This window comes from Pithys albifrons, chromosome 21 (genome assembly GCF_047495875.1).
Source record: "Pithys albifrons albifrons isolate INPA30051 chromosome 21, PitAlb_v1, whole genome shotgun sequence".
Taxonomy (NCBI): Eukaryota; Metazoa; Chordata; class Aves; order Passeriformes; family Thamnophilidae; genus Pithys; species Pithys albifrons.
Genome location: NC_092478.1, coordinates 3,241,460 through 3,256,327, shown reverse-complemented (window position 1 = coordinate 3,256,327; position 14,868 = coordinate 3,241,460). Strand labels below are relative to the sequence as shown.

General features: G+C 49.7%; 1 protein-coding gene across 1 annotated transcript; it reads right to left on the bottom strand.

Annotated features, from left to right (window-relative positions):
* Positions 1-1,304: 1,304 nt before the first annotated feature.
* Positions 1,305-14,398, bottom strand: UNC45B (unc-45 myosin chaperone B). The gene is made up of 20 exons (XM_071574920.1): positions 14,233-14,398; positions 12,806-12,975; positions 12,025-12,061; positions 11,556-11,731; positions 10,911-11,000; positions 10,286-10,453; positions 9,885-10,053; positions 9,444-9,614; positions 8,458-8,629; positions 7,882-8,182; positions 7,258-7,352; positions 6,475-6,616; positions 5,899-6,039; positions 5,586-5,713; positions 5,057-5,123; positions 4,602-4,715; positions 4,233-4,348; positions 3,491-3,608; positions 2,986-3,141; positions 1,305-2,050 (listed from the first exon to the last, which is right to left on the bottom strand). The coding sequence occupies exons 1-20, from the start codon at positions 14,354-14,356 to the stop codon at positions 1,784-1,786; spliced, it is 2,922 nt and encodes a 973-aa protein (XP_071431021.1). The 5' UTR covers positions 14,357-14,398; the 3' UTR covers positions 1,305-1,783.
* Between the last annotated feature and the right edge of the window lie 470 nt (positions 14,399-14,868).

The following is a 14,868-nucleotide window of genomic DNA, read 5'->3' as shown; positions in this document are numbered from 1 at the left end:
CAAATCCATTTCCATTCCACAAGGAGCCTCCTCCCAACCCAGGGGCTGCAGGGTTTGCTCCTCGCTCGGAGGGCGAGCACGTGTGGCCGCGGGGCACAGGGAGGGAGGCGACATCCCTGCCGGAGCCGAGCTGGGGAACACAGGCCGGAGCGGAGATTCCCACCCAGGAGAGCCAGTACCAGGCGAAAACAGGAGGGGGAAAAAAGTGTCGTACCTACAAAAACCGCCGCGGTCAATGTCGCTCCAGGGGTCCAGAGGCCTCTTTTGACCCCACCTTCCCCTCACTCCCCCAGCTCCTTGCCCGTATTGTCCCCCCCCGGCCGCTGCAGCTCTTCGGTCCCCAATAATCCCCTGCCCGTGCCCGTCCTGCCCCAGCCCCGCATCCCCCGAGGCCCAGACACCCTCCATCCCTCCATCCCCGCCACTCACACCCAGCTCCGCGGAGTACAACCCCCCCAGCCGCTTCCGCGTCGCCCCAGCCTCCCTGTCCCGGCTCCCCCATACACCAGGCTCTCAGCTGCGCTGCCCCGGTCCCCGTGTCCGGTGTCCGGTGTCCCCTATCCCCGTACCCCCCGTCCCGGGGTCCCCTCACGCCGCTCTCCGCTCCCTCAGGCCCGGCCACCCCGGGGCGGAGCCCCTGTTTGCCCCACCCCCCCGATGGCCAACAGCCAATAGCAACGCGTGTTTCTGCCGGAGAGCCGAGTGACAGCCAATAGGAAGGCGCGTTACAGGCGCTGTGGGCGGTGCCAGCGCTTCCCGCCCAGCGGCGCCCTGAGGGGTCTGAGGGGCCGGGCGGGCTCTGTCCGGGGTGAGGTGAGTGTTCTGCTCATCTTTCAGCTAAAAATTGCCAGTAAATGGCTTTTACAGAAACAGTTTCCCCACTCAGTTTCAGCAACAGTCAGTATGGGTTAGTAGAGCCCAGTTGCTCCAAAGAGAAGCTTTAGTGGGAGAAGGAAAACTTTGCCCTTCAACACCAAGGTCGGTTTTTGTCTTGGTGTCAGAGATGCTGGTTAGATAAAACCGTACAGAGTGAATATAAAGTACTTTGGAAAGGCAGATTCAAAATCCCTAAAACTGGGTAGCCAAAAATTGCAGGCTTGTTCAAAGAAAACCATTTGGACTCTGCATCTTAATTTGAGCAGCACTGGGTAGTTTGCAACGGGCAAAAATTCAGCCTGTTACTATATTATATTACTCCAATTATCCAATTGCCTTACGTTTTCCTTTTGCTTGATAAAAGCAAAACAGGAATTCCACATGGAACAAAGTAATGAATTTATTAAGAGTCCGTCGACCATCCTCACACTTTGGCACACAATTTATAATAAATGAACAAAAAAGGCACACAGCTAAAATCCAAGCTATTTTCTGAATACAGAATAGAAGGCACTTAACCCTCTCTGTTCCTCCATTGCTGGGAATTCCAGAGGGACCAGGAGCTGGGGGTGGACTCAGAACAGATTTCAGCTCACCTGAGTTTCCTTTCAAAAGCCTCCTGGAGCATTTCCATCCCAACTGACTCTTTTACAGCTGGGCCTTGAAGTTTTCATTATTATCAACTGAATGGGGGCAGAGAAAGGATTTACACCATCTGGAAATTCCTCAGAGGAACACTTTCCAAATTTCCCAGGCAAATGCCCTCCTTCTCCTCATATAGAGCTGTCCTCAAACTATTCCATGCCTTGACAATGGCACAAAGTTCTCCTCCTGGCTCTCACTCCACCCTAATTCTCCACAGCATTTTCCCTCCATATTCAGCCTTTTTTTGGTGCTTTTCATCTCCTCATGCTTGAGAGAAGGGTTTGATCAGCTCATAATCCATGCACCTGATGAGGCAATCACGTGCTGCATTAATGATGTGCTGCTTCTTGGGGTGATCCTCCTGCTTCCCAATGTATGTCAGGATCTCCAGGAGCTCTGACTCCACCAGCTTCTTGGCCAACTCTTTGTCAGCACTGATTAAGTTGAGAGCAATGACCAAACCTCGGTGCTGCAGCTCCATGTTGTCGTGCAAGCAGAGCCTCTGCAGGATTTCCAGCCACTGGGTGGTCTTCAAGGGAGAGAAAGATTATTAATATTGACCTGAAGAATATTTCAACCAAAAAATGCAAGTTTGGCAAGGCATTGCTCAGCAGGAGGAAGAGCAAGACTCATGTCAGTTCTGGTTGTTTCATTCTTTAGCTAAGGAAAGCTGACCCCAAACACTTGAACCCAATTTTTGTTACACTAAACACAGAACCTTTCATGGCACCACATTTATATCACAGAATCCCAGACTATTCTGAGCTGGAAGGGACCCACAAGGATCTTGGAGTTCAACTCTTTAGTCAATGGCCCACAGAGGGGATTGAACCCATGATCTTGGCATTATTACAAGGAAGTTTTAACCAACTGAGCTGATCTCAGGATCAGAGATGACAGAGATAGATAGATAGATAGATAGATAGATAGACAGACAGACAGACAGACAGACAGACAGATAGATGCATGTTTCACGTTTAGGCTGCTGCAGAATCTCTGTGCAAGGAATCTGACCAGAATATTGACACAGCTGAGCAGATCACACCACCCCAATCTCCCTGAGCCTCTCTTTTGGCTTGATTAATCATTTTTATTCTAACAAGCCCCAGTGTCCAACCCCATCATGTGTGCAACACAACAGGGTTCAGAGGTCCCAGCCACAGATCCTCAGGGACACTCAGCCATGCAGGGTCTGGGTTCTCAGGGCCTACAGGGAAGGGAGATGCTCTGGGGTCTGTAAAGCTCAGGAAGTTGTTGATGAAGCTCTTCTGAGTGAAACAAGGTTTGGATTTCATGTTATTTAGCAGAATGGACAAGGAGCAGCACACCCAGGTCTCAGTTTCACTGATTTCCTCACTATCCAACCAGTTCATTGAATCTTTCTGTTCAGAGGCATTTTCCTGTCTGACCCAGGCCCCTTCCAGGGTACCCCCACACTGCCAACAATCAGAATTATGGTCCTACCACTTGAGTCATCTTAAAGCAGAGTTTCTTTTGTGCTGCCGTGAGCATGGCCAGGGCTCCTGCTGCTGCCACCTGGACCTTCTCATCATCCTCCCCACACAGCAACACCACCAACTTCAGCCGGTCGTTTCCATCAGCCACAAACCTCTCTTGAACCTAAAACAGAACCCCAAGATACCCAGAGAATGGCTCATTTCCATCAGCCACAAACCTCTCTTGAACCTAAAGAAGAACCCCAAGATACCCAGAGAATGGCTCGTTTCCATCAGCCACAAACCTCTCTTGAACCTAAAACAGAACCCCGTGATACCCAGAGAATGGCTTGTTTCCATCAGCCACAAACCTCTCTTGAACCTAAAGAAGAACCCCAAGATACCCAGAGAATGGCTCGTTTCCATCAGCCACAAACCTCTCTTGAACCTAAAAAAGAACCCCAAGATACCCAGAGAATGCTCATCACAGGGGCTGGTGCACACAGCCAGGTTGGAGATGCCCAGGGAGTTACCTCCTTGCTGACCACCAGGTTGCACATGCACTCTGTGGCTGCCTGTCGAAGCTGGTCGTGGTTCTCAAACATATAGTTTTCAATATCTGGCAGGGCCTTCTCCTTGACTATCTTCAACCTGTGGTGAGGAGCAGTCAAATAAAATACATTATGGGCCAAGCAGTAGCCAACTTATCAAATATTAACTGCAGGGAAGGCCTTGAAACAAAGCGGGGTCTGCAGCACTGGAGCTCATGACTGTTCATTCTCTCTCTAATGCAGATTAGGGTCATGTGTTTCCTGTTTCTAGAGGAAAATGTGCCACTCTCTGTGGGGGTGACAGTGTGAGGTGACTGATGATCCATCCCTAAGGACCAGAGAGGCACCTGTAGGATGTGGATGCCTTGTAACCAGTAGACTCTTTCCATGTGTGAGGTGAACTGCTGACCACTGGTGTGCTGGCATGTTATATACAGGAGTAGATAAAAGTGAAGCTGTTACTAAAAATAAAGTCCTTTGTCTTGGGTGAGCCTCCTGATCTCACTGCAGCCTGAGCTGTCTCTGCCTCCTCTGACCACTGCTAAGCTGATCTACCTTACCCCAATAACTCTACTTATCCTATTCTATTAATCTTTTATCTCTGAGACCTCTGCCAAAGGTAGCTCAACTGACCAGTCTTCATAGTCCAACAAGAAAAGTGCTGAACTGCAATTCACATTCACTCCTGGAGAAGTAAGAAAGTTAAAAATCAGTTTAAACTCACCTAAGTTTATCACTTCTTCCTGAAAAGTTAGTGAGACCCAACAGAGCCTCGTAGTTCTGGAGCCCATCTCTCTCTGTGTTCAGCAGGCTGACAAGGGGCCTCACCACCTCATAAACCTAAGAAGAGAAGGCATGTCACTCATTTCCAGCTCTCAGATTTTTATTTGCTAAAGGAATTATTCACAGAATCACAGACTATTCTGAGTGGGAAGGGACCCACAAGGATCATCGAGTCCAACTCTTAAGTCAATGGCCCATACAGGGGACTGAACCCATGGCCTTGGCATTATTGCAACCAAGTTTTAACCAACTGAGCTGAACTCAGGGTATTAATACTTTGAGTTTTGTTATTATAACTTTCTAAGCTTACCCTCTCCCCTGGGAATGCAATGTCTGGATTGGAGATAGCAGCAATTTTTGCCAGAGCATGAGAAGCCTTTATCTTGCCAACTTCTGTGCCTTCCACAGCCAGAGGTATCAGAGCCTGGTGACACATGGGAAAACATTCAGTGCTCTGAGAAGATACACAGGATTGCCTTAATATACTAAAACAAGTTAAAAATATCCTAAATATGTGTCTGTTGAAGAAATGGGTTTGAACAGCAGCTCACAGGGATGTCTTGCTTTTGTTCTCAAATAGCACCACACCAGAGCCTGTAGCTCACACGCAGCTTTTCCAAGAACACCCCTTCTTTGGAGCCTTGCAGAGATGGGACTGGAGTGCCCAGGGGCTCCCAGGGCAGCTTGTGCTTTTCTGTCCCTGTCTCTCACTGCAGACACACCACAGGCTCCCAGCAGACATGAACCACACACAAAAGTCATCACCTTTCCACCTCCTTGGGCAACAATGGTCCCACGGTCCTTGGGGTCTTCACACAAGGCAAGAAACACCCTGTGGAAGCACAGCAACACTTAGTGAAACAGCCACATGGAACAGCAACAGCCAACATCCCTCATGGAAGGGGGATGAGGTTTTTCAGGAGTGCCACAGCCACCAGGTAAATTCCAAGTGTTTAACCCAGTGCCCCTGGCACTCTGAGAGGAAGCCACAAATGGCACAGTAAGAAGTTTCCAGGCCTGTAAGATGAACTCTATCCCAGTTAAAACCAGTACAGAGCACTAAAAAAATCAAAATGCATCCTAGCAAGGTAGCCCTGTAAACCAGCTTCAGGGTCAGAATGCAGATTTTATGACATTGCTTAACAAAAATGTTGCTTTAAATCTTTTCTCTCTTTCCTCCCTCCCCTGCAGGCAGAAGGCCCCACCCCACGAACAAGGAGCCAGCCCAGGTGTCCATGTCCATGGCACATGAGCTGGGCAGCCCTCCCGGCTCCCAGGACAGCGATGGAGGCACCTGGCAATGAGCTCCTTGCTCTGGTCCGTCAGGATGGCACTGTCTGCCTTCACCATGCAGGCCAAGGCAGACACAACCCCGGCCTTCAGCAGCCGCTTCACCCGCTTCACCACGAAATCCTTCTTGTCCTGACGGGGGAACATTGCAAAAGGATTAGCCCTCAGCAGCTGCTGTCCTGTCCTGCCACTACAGCCAACCCAAAGCAGTTTCAGCCTCAGAGACAGGAGACCTGAAGTCTGTGACAATGGATACACTAAAGAAAGTTTTCAGCTCCGAGCAGCCCCTCCCAGCTGCCCAGCTGCACACAGCCCACCTTTGGGTGCTCCTCAGGCACGTGCTGCTTGGAGAATTTTGCCAGTTGCACCAGCTCTGGGACCAGTTCCTTGGTGTCATAGCTGTTGGTACAGTTCACCAGTGCAGAAGCCACAGAATATAAGATGGTCTTGTCACTTGTCTGCACAGAAAAATAAAAGCTTATATGAGGGTGAGGAGGACACAGCAGGGAAAGGGGTCCCTTTGGACTGTCATCGTGGTGGTTTGCACTAGCTGAAGTGTTCTTAGCCTTATAGCCCATGGCAAGGATAACCAAAAGTTTTCATGGTCAAACATGCTGTTTCACATCATCAGGTGCTGTGAACACCTTGGTGCTTTGGTTTTCATGCAGTTGCTGACAGTAAAGGTAAGAGCAATCTTCCTGAGCCTCTGGAGAAGAGCAGGGTGGTAACAGCCTTGAGGTGTCTCTAGGGCACAGGGAAAACTGAAGTTATGCTAAACTAGAGGGGAGGGATTGGGGGTCACAGCCCCTCTTGACTGGGGAGAGGGGAGGGCTGGAGAGCTGGGAGAACTTGATGCTACCAGAGGAATGAGGGAACAAGGATAGGAGACAGACCTTGGCTAAATCAAACATTGCTTTCAGGGCTGGCTCATCTTCAACAAAGTCATCTTTCACATCTGCATCGAGGGTGAGGTATGACATCCCTTCCACAGCCCATTTCCTGGTGCGGGCATCAATGGTGGTGTTGCACAGCCATCTGGAAAAGAGAGAAACACCCACATTTCTGTCTCAGGAGCCAGTCCTGATCCCAAACATGTCCTCAGGTTCAGCTGCAGCTCCTAAGACTGTGGATGCTTCCCCTTGACACATGACCTTCCTCCCATGGCCCAGCTTGAGGGATGTAAATGCTGCAGGGAAAGGCAGACTAGGACAGCTACTTGGCACAACTTTGCCTTCACCCTCCCACAAAACACGGGGTGCCCTGATATCCAGTGCCTCCAGGAATGACCACCCATTCAGTCACTTCCTAACTTCATCCCACCTCCTTGGTTGGTCCACCTGGTAAATTCACCTTCAGAAGAGACTCGTGCCTATGCAAGGCAGCGCTTGGTTAGGCTGTGCCACTCTGACAGAGTGGAGAGAGGCACCACACTGGTGTCTCCTGTGGGCAGTGAGCCAGGGAAAAGGTTCATCTGGATATTGAGGCAGGAGGAACATTTGGTTGCTTCAGACAGAGAAGAGCTCCAGGTCCCAGTGCAGTGGCTCTGGGGGCACTGTCAGCTGTCAGGCAGCAGCAACAGGAAATGAGGGAAATGTTTGGGCAGGATCTCATGGGAAAGGAACATACTGTGTTTTGCAAAGTATGGAACAACTGAAGAAATCACTGAAGTCACTCACTTTCGGCACTGCCTGGCCAACTTCTCAGTGGAGCCCTCAGCAAACTGCCGCAGGCCGTAATCTGTGCCTCCTGCTGAGCCCAGCTTGCAGAGACCCTGAGCAGGGTGAAGAGCATTTACCAGTGAGAAAGGCTCATTAACCCTCGTACTGCTACCCAAAACAGCCTAACCCCACACCTGAAGTGTGCAGCCCATTCTAGCAAAGAACTAACAGCTGGTAGATTATTCAGTTTGTAGCACAGCAAAGGGATGTTTTGTGCTTCTATTGGTTGTCTTTAGAATCACAGAATCGCAGACTATTCTGAGCTGGAAGGGACCCACAAGGATCATGGAGTCCAACTCTTAAGTCAATGGCCCACACAGGGGATTGAACCCATGGCCTTGGCATTATTACAACCAAGTTTTAACCAACTGAGCTAATCTCAGGGTCAATGGAAGATTAACCAGTTTTGCCTTCAAAATTACCAATAATCCATGTGCTCTCTCCCTTGTAGAGGGAAACACTGTAAACATTACCCATATGAGGTGAGTGAACCCAACCCCTTCCCAGGACCCCCCACTCTCCCAAGTCTGGGGTTAAGCTGGTGAATGTGTCAGGTGACAGAGGCAGGTGCTGCATCCTTACCACCAGGGCTCGGATTTTGATCTTCTCATTCTTGGTCTTCTTGTAGATCTCCTTCAGGAGGTTGACCCCGTTGGAGATGATGAAGGTGGCCCGGCTCAGCTTGGTGGAGGCGTGGATGAGGGCTTCCACAGCCACCAGCTGGTCGATCTCCCTCTCAGACCCACACAGGGCCACCATCATCTCCATCACACCCTTCATGCCAAGCAGCTTGTTGCCCAAGTCAAAAGGCCCTTGCAGAACTCCAGACACAATCTGGACAGCATGGAGTGTCTTATCCATGTTTTGTGGGTCGATTTTGCTCCTGTGTGGGATAGAGGGAGTAGCACATGGGACAGGAGTCACTTACAGTTCTCATTCCCTTGGGCAGGGAATGTTGTCCCTCAGATTAAGAACTGAGCAGCACTGCTGAAACATATTGGTATCTGGGACAGGGCTGAGCCCAAACTCCTGCAAAGGCTGTGATCCAGCAGGATCCCAAGAAAACCATTCTCTCCCAGGCCCTCAATTTGGAACGTCAGTGGACTTCAAGTGCCCCATCTCACCCTGGAAAGCCCCAGGAAGCCATTCCCAACTCACTTGATGTACTCCTCGCAGATCACCCGGTAGTTGTCACGCTCCGGGTCACAGCGCAGGTCATCGTACAGCTTATTTAGGAGGACAGAGGCAGTCAGCTGGGTGTTCTCTGTCAGGGGCAGGCAGTCAGGCATCTCAGGAATCTGGCCCACCACTTTCAGTATCTTTTTTAAGCCTGGAAGCAATGGAGTGATAGGGCTGTTAGAGGGGAGAGGGTCTGCACAAAACTCAAGATAGCATTTGTTGGTTTCTTGCTGTGAAATAACCAGCTTGGATGGTTTTCAATTATTTGCAGTCTAATCATATAAGTTTTGAACAGAGAAGACACTCAGATATTCACTGGGGAGAAGCTTCTGCTGTGAGATTACAGTTTTGCAGCATCAGGCGTTTTTCCAGCTCTTAGAGTGAGATAAGCAAAACTTGCATTAGGTCCCTGACTGGATCTGTTATTTTTGTCAGGAGACATTAAACATACTGACCTTCAATGCTGGAGGTTTTGACTGAGGAAAACTCAGCAACTTTTAAGGGATTCTGGATGTCTTAACCCTCCTTTTGCTCAACTGTAATTAAATAACTTCTATCAAACTGGTAACATGCATTGGAATTAGCATAAAACCACATCCCACACAAATCCCTCACCCTTGTCCAGTTTTAGAATCGATCAGTTTATGGATCCACCAAGCTCAGCAGGTGCTCATCCCATCTCTTCTAAACTAGACAATTTATCCAAGCCCAATCCTCCTACCATTAGCAAATAAATTGAAAAAAACTAACCAGAGACATTAGTTCTTTAGAAATTGAAAAATTCTTGATTGCATAAATGGGGCTTTTTTGTGACACTGTAAGTCTAACTTTGCTCCAGGCTTGCACACACCAAAAAACCTAGAGAGGATTTATTTTATAGGGAGGATCAGTCCTACAGGTGCTTAGGCAAGAACACACAGCTCCACATCTCCCAGATCAGAACAGGATGGTGGGGAAGGGCTCACCATTGTCAATGACAAAGATGGTCCTGCTGTTGTCATGGTCTTTGAGGTCCTTCCTTGGTATGTTCTTGTTGAGGAGGTTGAGAGCTCTGTCTCGCCCCTGCCCAGACACATTTTTACTGACCAGCATATCCAGCAAACGCATTGTGATCATCTTCAAATCTTTCTTAGTATCTACACAGAAGCAAAACAGTAGCAGTCAGTTACAAGAAATTATCTCTGAAAGCAGCTGAACCCAATGAAAACCATGCAAAGCTATCATGTGGCTCAGAGGTATTTAAGTTATCCACGAGGGTAAGGGCTTGTGTGCAGGTTGTCATCCTGGACAGCTGAAGGGTAAAGTCTCCACAAAAGAACAAGGAATAAGGTGGAACATCCAGAATCAGAGCCCTCCTGCTCACCCCACTTCTCCAGCCAGCCAGAAGGATCACCATGTGCTGTTACCTAACACAACAGCCTCCTCCTTCCCGTGGTGCTCCTCTTTCCCCTGGCCCAGCAGGCAGTCGGTGATGGTCTGCAGGAGGTTGCAGACAGCCAGGGAGATTTCTTCATTGTCCACAGACATCCACATACAAATGCTGTCGATGCCCAGGTAATGGAGAATGGCAGTGGCCTGGCCCCGGGGAGGAGAGAGCAGTGTTAGCAGAGGCCTTTTCTTCCTCTGTGCTTTAGAAAGGTCAGGTTAAGCTTGGGCAAAGCAACTATTTTCCTCAGTGAATCTCAAGTCAGTACAAGGTAGAGTTTAAATTTTTCCCCACTGCTCACAAACATCACAAACTATTGCAATTTCCAACTCCTCACGTGCAAGGCAATAGCAGTGAACATCCCAAGCACCCTGTTCTTACCCGAGCCTTGTGTCCTGTACACATTCCTGAAAGTGTCCTCACAGCTGCCAGGATCAGCTCAGGATTTTTGGTTTCTATCAGCTGCAGCAGCAGGTTGACCCCATTATTCTGGAAAATCCTCTCAGCACCTGCTTCCTCCCGCCCCAGGACTATGAGGTTGTTTGCAGCCTGGGTAGGAGACAGAAGAACCAGGTCAGTGGCACAGGCAGGCACTCAGAACACCACAGGCAGCTCTGGGAGGTCCTGGGGGGAGCTGTGGATTGGCCATCTCCTGACAGGTGCACCACACCAGCTCAGAACCCCCCAGACAGTTTATCCAGGTGCATTTGGGATCACTTCACTCTGCCCAAGAAGAGTGGGTCACTGCTTGGAGGGGAACATTTGGAAAGTGGCAGAGATGGCGCTGAGCAGAAACCCAGTGTGATCCCACCTTTGGTATTTTGGAAGACTGGGCCACCTTCCCTCAGCACAGGAGGAAGTTGCTGCCCCTCTGAGTGTAGTTCATCTCCCAGCTCCTTCCCTCTGCTCCATCTGGGGAATGTGGGGAATGGAGTGCAGTGTTCTGCTCCTTGGTGCAGCCTCTGACATGAAACAGCCAATTTGTCAAGTCCAGAGCAGCTCTCACCTTTTCCCGCTTTTCTTTCTCGCTGTTCTCATCAAGGAGGATTTCAAACATCTTCTGCACCCTCGAGTCCGTGGAGAACTGAATGCGCAGCTGTGCCGAGGGAGAGGGCATGGAACATCACAGGGAGAAAAGCAAGGAGCAGTTTTCCTTTTTGTGCTTCCAGGACACCCCAGACCCTCAAACCACAGACTATTTAAGCTGAATAAGAAAACAGGTACCACTTCTCAGCATTCAGCATCCATTATCCATCTCAGACTAATGGACACAGACAGACAGCCCTAAATCATTATTTCTGAGACAGAGTGATGTAAGGTCTTCTTCACAGCAGCCCTGTAAAGGTAACTGTCTCAAGGTGGCAACTGCCAGACCCAGTCCAAAGCTGATCCTTGCCAAGACTCTTCCAAGACACTGAGAAGCAGATCAGCCTCTGGAGGGAGCTGCCACACTTTTTAATTTAACCATTCATTTAACCAACCCAATCCTCAGATTTACACACATCAACTATGAACTTCCCATTGATGGAGTCTCTTTATCCCCTACACTGTTTATGAGTTTCCAGTATGACCAACAATCCACTGGTGTAACCCAGAGCAAGGACTTCCCACACCCAGTCTGTGAATCCAGGACTGCTCCTCCAGCATGTACCTTCTCCTGGATGTTGGCCCCCAGTCTCCTCAGGGTCTCCTGGAAGTTTTTGTTGCGGGGTTCAATGGTGGCACATTTCTGAGCATCTTTGAATGCTTGGTCCAATTTCCCCAGTTTTTCCAGAGCTTGGCTGCGCCGGTACAAGGCTTTAATATCCGAAGAATTGATGTCAATAGCTGGGAAAATGATCCAAAACATGAAGTATCAGAGTTTGCTGCTTGGGAATGGCCTGTGTAAACTGTGATTTGCTTTGTTATTAACAAAGTGGGTGAATTGGTGCCTGATTAGCACCATTACACTGAATTGGTTGTCTTTTGAACCTCCAGTAATTTCCTTGTGGTCTCAGCATTTGGGTGTTACTGGACATTAAGGGATAAGGCCACAGTGTCCCAAAAAGAGATTTGAAAGCAGACAGAGCACATGTACCCAGCAACACAGCTCTCCTCTCTCAAAACAGCCCCCTCCTCACCTCTAGATGCATCTGAGGCTGCCTTGGCATATTCCTCCTGTTAAACCAGAAAGGAGAGATTTGTTAGCCATGGAATAGCAGGGCATGTCCCCATTGCTGATGGACACTGTGACCTCTCTGTTCTCACTTCCTAACAGGACATCCCAGTGAAGCCAGCAGCAGCCTGTGGAAGGGAAGGGGACCTGAGGTACCTTTGCATCACTGATGGAAGGGAAGAGGAGAAGGTGTGTGGTGCAGGTGAGACAACACCTGCTGTTGAGGATGCAGCAGGAGAACAGGCAGTGAAGGAAGAGGGGATACTCCCCACAGCCTTGGTCTGGGTTGGTGTCACTTCAGGATTAGTGAAAATTCAGGAACATGCAAACAATCTGCTAAAATTCCACAGCCATTCACTCCAGGCTGAGACAGTTTTGATACAGATACCAATAACTTTTTGTTTTACTAAATATCTTCACCTGCTTTTCTTGTGCTGGAACAGACAGCCAAAGCAATCCCAAGCCATGGCTTACAGAGCTCTCCCATAAGTGTGGAGCAAGCTGGCTGCCAAAAGCTTTTGCTTCCAAGTGATTCAGTGGGACCATATCTGAGTTGAACCCACGTGCTCAGCCCCACCAGGATGGAAGCAAGGACGCAGCTTTGCAGCTCTACTACCAGCCCCAAATATGTAATTTCAGACCAGTTTGCAAACACCCTATTCAATAGACAAACCACACAGTCCAAAACTGATGAGCCTCCCTGCTCTTCTCCCCTTGAGCACTGCCCAGAATGGAGCTTTTCTCACCTTTTTGAGGTAACAGGCTGCCCTGTTCCTGTACAGCAACCCCTGCAGCGCCTTGTCCTTGTTGAGCTTCATGGCTTGAGTGTAGCTTTGAAGGGCTTTCTCATAGTCATTGGCCTGAAAATATTTATTGCCCTCCTCCTTCAGCTGGATGGGATCCTCCATCTGGAGAACTTTAAGGAAAAACACCAGTTTGTGTCCCATTTTCAATGGTCTTTGTCACCCAGGGTCACCTGCCTACTGCCCCAAGCTGAGTTTCACCATGAGACTGACATATAATTAACACACACATTAATGAAAACAGCTTACCAGACTGAAAGGTTTGAAAATTAAGACCTAAATTGCTCCTCAAGGCTGTAACTTCTCAGAAGCTTTTCCCACTGCTGTAGATCCTTAGGAATCAAGTAATACAGGGAAGAAAACCAGCAACAATAAAGGGAATTGAAGAAGTCTGCCAGCACTATGGAGAGTCCGTGTGCTCAGGAAAGAACTCGCGTCCCAGTCCAAGTTTGGGCAGGACCTGGCAGCTCCTGCTGCCTGTCAGTGTCACCTGTCACCACAGCCTGTCCCCCTGTGCTATATATGCCCAGGGAGGGCTGGAAGCCAGGGCCAGCTCGGGGGGCTCCTCCCTGCACGTGGGCAGCACCTCTCTGCAGCAAGAGGGGATCCTCTCCTGCCTGCCGGGGCAAATCCCAGCTTCCCTCTGCCTGCAGAGCTGCACAGGGTGTGGGGGCAAGAATGGGGGGGGTTCATGCCAAAAAAACACAGGGGTGGGCTGACTGACCCCCGTCACAGTGCTCAGACCCTTTTCCCTTTCTATTTAGGGAAGCATGAGACAGCTGAGTCTCAGGGACAAGTGGCCCCACGCCAGCAGCTGCAGCAGCAACCAGCACCTTCCAGAATTCCCTGGCATGGAAAGCTGACTGACATCCAGTGCTGCCTCCTCCTCCTCCTCACAGGGCCTTTGGGAGCCCTTCCTGTTGGAAATCTCAGCTGTGTCTGGCACTGATGCCTCTCCTCCTTCAGCAGCCCATGACACAAAGACAGATGTCTGTAGGGAACACGGACTCACTGCTGCAGTGGGATTTGAGTGACACCAGTAAACAGAACAGCACTGAGCCCCAAAAGAGTTGAACCTTTAAACCCCACTGTTTCTCAGGGATCACATTGAATCAGGAATTCTGCTTTGTGACCTATCTGCCCCCAAAAACAGGCCTTGCCTTCCCTACGAGCATCCCATCTCTAAAGTAAATGGGGGAACTTGGAGAAGGATGGGGAAATGACTGAGGAGAACACGGGCTGATCACAGAGACACTGCTAAGAGGAAAAATATCCTTGTCTTTAATTGTGTGATCTGTGTTGTGGTTTGTGGATCTTACACAGCAAGAACTGGCACAGGACTGCCCTGCCAGCCCTCCCATTTTACTCACCAGGCACCAGCAACCCTGCTTGGCCTCTCGTATGCAGGCAGGGGGCAATCCCAAAGCACACTGGGAATCCCTTCACAGCACATGACCAGCTCAGGCAGCTCCATCGAGGGCAGTTCACACACATTCACCTGTTTGGGGGTAGGCCAAGGCACAAGGACAGCAGGTGTGGCAGATGCAAGAGGCCATCCTTGCCTTGAATAGACTCAGTCCAGTGACTTTTCTGGGATTCACATGGATTATCACACCAGAAACCCCTTCCCACATGGCTGTAGATACAAAGAAAGACTCATCTGGCTTCTTTTCAGTACTCGTGGGATTCAGCACAGCCTTTCTCATGACAGCCAGAATAATTAAGTGTCAGAACGTGGCAGCACAGCAGGTACTGCAGGCAAAGTGAGTTACAAAATAAAATGGTGTTTGATGCTGCTCATGCTCAAGGCAGAGCTGGGAGTGCAGAGCAGGGCGGGCAGGACAGGGTCAGCAGCGAGTGCCGGGAGCCCTCTTCAGGCCTCGCTGGGAAACAAAAACAATAATAATCTATATAAAAAAGCGTTTCCAGGAGAAATTCAAGCCCCAGACAGCCGAGGAAGGGCACATGGCTCCCCACACCTGCAGGGTAGCAAAGCCTCCCTGCCC